Raw genomic sequence first — 6,655 nt, forward strand, 5'->3', positions numbered from 1 at the left:
TGCAGGGCTGTGCCAAGCTTCAGTGTCAGCTTTGAGTTGTTTTCTATAGCTGGATGCCCCTCCCAATGTCAACCATCTTATGGTGTGTACTGGATGCGTTTTGCACTCTACTGGCACTAGTCACATAAAAACAATGAAAAAGGGGAAAAATCCTCATGACTAGGTAAGAGGATTAGTGGGTGGTGGGAGTTGGCTTTATGCCAAGTGCTAGGAGGTGAAGATGATAGAGGGACAAGAACAAGTGTCCTACTATAGAGGAGTTGCATGACTACCCCACATTATATATAAGATGGAAAGAAGAAGGTAGCGATAGGGTTCCAGAGCAAACTCTCAAGATACAAGTGGGTGAGCATAAGATAGGATATGCTCAGTATATCAGGGAAAGGGGAAGGAGAGGGTGAATAGCTTTATGGGAGTGTGAGGGGAGAGTAACAAATGTTAAAACAATATAATTATTAATGAAATTTTATTTCATTAATTAAATGTAATAATATTTCATTATTAATTTTAAATTGATGTTATTACTGCCAACTAAAGGAATTTCAAAATGAGCCTAGGCTTCTCTGTTTGGATATTTGAAAAGTGGAATAAATTCTCTGTGAAGAGAAAGAGCCTTAAAATGTTAAAATTTCTCACTGTCTCCAGGTGTGACCATTGATTAATGATTCCAACACAAACAATTACTTGTTCCTTTGAGTTCTATCATTTACTTTATTCTGAAAATTAGATAAATTACTTTTTGAGTCAGAACTAATATTGACTTCTTTTTGTTTCATTTAAAAAACATACAGAGTGACCCAAAAGTAGGTTTAAAGTTATAACATACACACTTTAAATTTCTTTTAAAATATTTTATTATATTTAAATTTCTATCTTACAAACTGAAAAGGGAGCTTGACAAAATTAACTAAATTAGCATAGAATAATGATTTCATATTTCTTTTTATAATTAAGATCTAAACTGTTAATATATGAATGCGAAAGAGATTGTTGAATAACTGTAAATCTACTTTTGGTCCGCCCTGTATATGATTTTATAGTGAAACATTTTATATACTCTCTTTGAATCTGCAAGTTTCACTTTGTTTAACACACACACACAAAGACATGCACACACACACACTCACACACACACACACACACACACACACACACACACACACACACACACAAAGACACACACATGCACGCGCGCACACACACACACGCATGCACCTTTTATTTTTTTCTGTCTTTTTACTACCTTCACTCATTTGAATGTGGCCATGATGGAGTACTGGCTTAGAAGGGTTTAGTTGAACAAATCAACCCCGCTATTTATTTTTTTAAAAAAGACTGGTACTTATTCTATTGATTGCTATTTGTTGAACCACTAAGTTATGGGCTTGTAAAGAAACCAATACAGATTGCCAATAGGTAGTGGGGAACAAACACAAACACAGACACCCACATATACATACATACATACATACATACATACGCACACACATACATACACACACACATACATACATACATACATACATACATACATACATGCAAGGTGCCATGCAGTAGGACCGAACCCAAAACCATGTAGTTGGGAAGCTGGTTTCTTCCAATGCAGCCATGCTCGTAAATACATACACACCGACACACACACACACACACACACACACACACACACACACACACATTTGTATATTTACAACCTCAGATTAAGCTATATATATATAATGAATCTAAATAGCTTGGAAATTAAAATTAGGACACAGAAATTAGCATAATCCCAGTGTAAAGTTGACTTGTAAACTAAAACATCTGTAATAATAGTCCCAGATACCTATGGAAATTAGATAGTTTCGGTTGGAACGTTTTATAGGCGTGTTTAATGAGGCTTAACCTTGGCTGTTGAACAGTAGCACCACCAAACAGCAAAGAGTTGAAAAGGTAAAATTATGTTTCTGTCTCTTTCATACCCGAAATTTTTGGGGAGGGGGGGGCAGTCGATTAGATAGATCCCCAGTACGCAACTGGTACTTAATTTATCAACTGTGAAAGAATGAAAGGTAAAGTCGACCTCGGCGGAATTTGAACTCAGAACATAAAGACAGATGAAATACCGCTAAGCATTTCTCCTGGCGTGCTAACGTTTCTGCCAGCACAGATTTCGTTGCTTTGTGAAGAGTTCTCTCCCCTTAATTCTATTTAATGCCTGACTACCTCCCCTACACCTCAATAAAACAATATGGACATGAAACATTGCAGCAAAACAACGTTTTTCTATATAATAACTTTCAAAATTTAGTTTCAACACTTTTTCACTGAACATTTATGATAAATTTATATTTTAATAATATTGTGACATATAAGATGAACTAAATAGTTTCATGGTCTTTGATTTTTCATGACTGGTGTGACGTGACCTAAAACAACGATATAATATATACTTATAACATCACCGATATGATTTAAATTACAAGCATCTCTGTATTTAACAACCTTCAAGCGTTTTAGTTATAGTTCTTTCTGGTTCACATTATCTCGGTTGTTTGAGATTGTTAGATTTAGACGTTTTATTTTGAGAATAGTATCCAAAACCAAGAAACCCAACCTATTACAAATTTAAACGAATTATTTCTTGCCGCGGAGTTACGCAGAAACCAAGGTCTGCGTTTAGTGGTATGTCTCGTTATTTGTTCTTCTTCAAAAAATCCAGGTGGATACGCTCTATTAATATTACTGTTCACCTTTGTTTGATTAGTCTTTCTGACGTCAGTATTGCTGTTCTTATTCGGTCTATTAGAATACATTGCTTTAGTGGTAGTAGTACGCGGTTTGTAAGTCATTACACAGTAAATACCATCTTCAATATTCGGTTTGAAAAAGGGACATTGCCATGGCAAAAAGTCCATAATATTCATATTTGATGTAGGCGAACGCATCCATTCAAGCGCTTGGTGAACGTTGATGATAAAGACATCTTCCATAGCTACTAAACGATTTAAAAACTCGTCCATTGCATCTAAATTGTCAGTCTTATCTAACCAAGGAGAATGAAGATTTAAATAATACGGAGCTCTGTTGGTCCGGTAGTTCCTCAGAAAATTCTTCCACAATATTTGAAACGCTTCATCTTTGTTTCGTGGTTTGTTTTGGCAGAAATCTACATAGGCACAAGGCAAATGCTCTCTGTAGTCCATTAAAGTGACTACAGGAACTTCCCAGAAGCCAGGGTAAGACTTTTGTGGACACGGTTTAATATTGCAACCAATAGCAAGGGGAGAATCCAGTGTAAACGGCCAAATTACTGGTGAATAAACATTCCTGGGAAAAGGATGAGTAAGGGTGGCATCATAAGTAAAATTATTCTTCCAAAGAATGGTAAACATCGTATCACCTGTTGGTTGCAGAAATGGACTTCGCCAGCCTCGAATATGTTCAATTGGAATTTCCGCAAGATTTGCAAGGTTGTGACGTTGAGTTAATATTTCATTAGCTAACTCTTCTTCGCTAGCATTTTTCCACCATGCATGCGGTACCTGTAATTAGAGTAAAATGAAAAGGAAGTCAGTGATGAATTATTTAATAACTTTTATATGTATATAAAAGAAATGCTATAAACATTTGAAATACTATGTGTATTATAATAAAGCATATTATAACTGGTGTAGTACACGTCAAAAACGACGGGATTTAGTTTTGCTTCTTTTTAGTATTTTTAATGTTTTTGCTTCAAGCTTTGCTCAGTTTTCATTTTGTTTCGTTTCAGTTATTATTCTTTTTGCCATTATTGACTCCGCTTTATTATTCTGACTAGTTCACATTTTAGACACTGTCTGTCTCTCTCCCTCTCTCTCCACCCCCTCTCTTCCACCATATATATAAAATATACATGCATACATGCATACATACATACATATGTGAGTTTGGAGGGATATATTATCCTGGCGGATATCATAATGACACTCAGTTAAGTTCCAGTTTACGGTTAACCATATGATCAGCATTTAACGTCTGTAACTACTATTAGTTGTTAATCACTGTGAATTCTTCCGATGAGTAATTCCATGTTCGCTTCCCTGGACGGTAATATTGTCTGGAGTACATATTAGTAATAATTATATACAGTATGGAGACTAGTTCATCCTTAAAATTTATATTCTATTTTACAATTTTATACAACATATTACTATGACATACACGTTTTTCCACTGCACAGACTGGCAGTTGCAGACGCAACCTGGCACTATTAAACACACACACACACACACACACACACACACACACACACATTGTTTTGTTACAATATCATTCTGTCTCCAGCTCTTCTACTCGCTTATGTCTCCTCCGCTTACCTCGATATTTATATACAATTTTCTCTCTTTCTCTCCATCCTACTCTCTCAATCTTCCATCTTCTCAATTTAGTGTTCTATCCTATCTACTCTCTTCCACGCCTCTCACCACATCTCATTCTTCTTCCTGCCAATATGACGAAAAGAAGGAAACCAACAACCAGTCAAAATCATACCCTCACTAAAAAGGAGAGAAAAAGACGACACAAAAACAAAAACTTGCGTTTTGGTAAAATCATTAAATGCGCCAATCCTGCCAGAATCAACTTCAAAAGATGAGAAAATATCAATTGTTCTCAAAATAGTACAATGAAACGAATTACTTGTGCTAGTCCAAAGACTGTGGAAACGAAATAAAATAGAAAGCTTGGAGCTAAGTCATCAGTTGCGGAACTTTCAAGTAATTTAAAGCCATAGGCTTAGATGAAGACTTGCCTAAGTCTGAAAAGCCATACATTCTCAGTGAAACACAGCCATCTGGGTTCCTTTCATTACCTGAGTCTCAACTCAGAATCACAGAGGGACAGAGGCTACCTATAGAGATCTGTTCATCCACTAGATCAGGCTTTCGCCCCTTGTATAAGCAGGGCTGATCTACAGTAGATGAACAGATCTATTTAACCGGCTTTAGCGCTTATGTGAAGAAGATTTTGAAATCCTCTAACCAGACACCCGTTCTAATGCTTACAACAGACTGGGTTCTGCTCAAGGAACACAAGCAAAGTGGTGGCGTAAAACCGGGCGATGTTTTAAGTGTATTTTATAAAAATAAAAACAGTTCTCCCGACAGGTTACCACTCTGTTTCCATCCACCAATTTTCACTTATAAGGCTTTGGTTGAAGACAGATTTACATGTAAGATGCTGCACAGTGGAATCGAACCCGAAACCACGTGAAATCGCATAGCTGCGAAGCAAACTTAACTAAACAACCGTGATTGCATCCACTAATTGACAGTGAGAGGCAGAGTTTAGGAAAGAGTTGAGTGCTGGACTTGCCACATTTAGTGGTCTGTAATATTCTTTCCGAGTTCATGTCCCACAGAAGCAGACATTGTTCTGCGTACCTCTGAAGTCTTGTGAAAAACTATACCTACTAGGGTTGATTCAATTGCTTGCACCTCTTCCCTGAAATTGGTAGGCTTGTTTCAAAGTCAGGAATGAGTATGATTACTGCTAATTGCTTTGGTTAAGGGAGACGATTGGCAGAATCACTAGAGTGCCAGACAAAAGCCCTGGTGTATTTTGTCCTTTGCGTTTTATGTTCAAATTCAGCCGAGATCAACTTTACCTTTCATCCTTTCGGTGTCGATAAAATAAAGTACCAATCAAGTATTGGAGATCGAATCCACCTCCTCTCCCCCTCAAAATGGGATAATCTATGTCTGGTGGATTAAAAGAGGATTTCAGCCGCTCCCAAGGTCGAGTAAGTTGGGCTATCCACTCTCATCATCGAGTTAGACTCCGCTATGCGCTTAAATCATAGAAGTGCCGTACTTTCATAGGATCCAATGTTGACAAAGGCATATGTGATACCGACAGGGTCAAGATTCCACACTCTAGACATCGAAGGACACAGCTATGTGGAAGGCTAGAGAGTCGCAATTGTTTCCACCTATACTACACTTAAAGTGTCTCCACGGACGAAGAGACAATAGAAAAAGAAAATACAGATATTTCATTATAGCAGACTCAGGAGGCCCACCGTCTGTTTTTGTTTTCAAGAAGCCAATGTTGACTCGTACTTGAGATGTGTGTGTGTGTGTGTGTGTGTGTGTGCGCGCGCGCGTGCATGCGTGCGAACCGCGCAAAAATAGCTGCATATCAAATTTTATATTGACAAACGCTTGTGCGACACGAGTACCACTCAAATTTGAAGCCTTTAAACTGGCAACAATTAATAGCATGCAAGATGTGCAGAGATAAACATTGTAAGACTGCCCTCCTCCCACATACATTTACATACAAATGTAAATACACACACACACACACACACACACACACACTTGTATGTATGTATGTATGTATGTATGTATGTATGTGTGTATGCAAAGACATGTTAGGATCCACAATGAGCAGAACTTACTTGCAGGTATTGGTAGTGCAAATCAGAGGTGCAATCTGTGTGGGTGTTATTTCAAAACACAGTCTGGTTTAAAAAGCCACATCAGACGCCATGAAAGGGCTAAGGTGTAGGTGCAGGAGGTGGTTAAACTCTGTTTAAGGAGTAGACAACCACCATGTGTGTATGCATGTTTGTATATATATATATATATACACAGACACACACAAAAACACACACAACAGCAACAACAACAAC

The 6,655-nt window shown here is 37.5% G+C and overlaps 1 protein-coding gene across 1 annotated transcript in view; it reads right to left on the reverse strand.

Moving 5' to 3' along the window:
* Nucleotides 1–2,399: 2,399 nt before the first annotated feature.
* Nucleotides 2,400–6,655, reverse strand: part of LOC106877044 (chitin deacetylase 8) — a 16,563-nt gene continuing 12,307 nt past the window's right edge. The window contains exons 2-3 of the mRNA XM_052965899.1: nucleotides 6,422–6,472; nucleotides 2,400–3,521 (exon numbers count right to left, since the gene is read on the reverse strand). Of these exons, the coding sequence (XP_052821859.1) occupies nucleotides 2,556–3,521; nucleotides 6,422–6,472 (1,017 nt within the window). The 3' untranslated portion in view covers nucleotides 2,400–2,555. The remainder of the gene's footprint in view (nucleotides 3,522–6,421; nucleotides 6,473–6,655) is intronic.

This window comes from Octopus bimaculoides, chromosome 2, assembly GCF_001194135.2.
Source record: "Octopus bimaculoides isolate UCB-OBI-ISO-001 chromosome 2, ASM119413v2, whole genome shotgun sequence".
Lineage (NCBI taxonomy): Eukaryota > Metazoa > Mollusca > Cephalopoda > Octopoda > Octopodidae > Octopus > Octopus bimaculoides.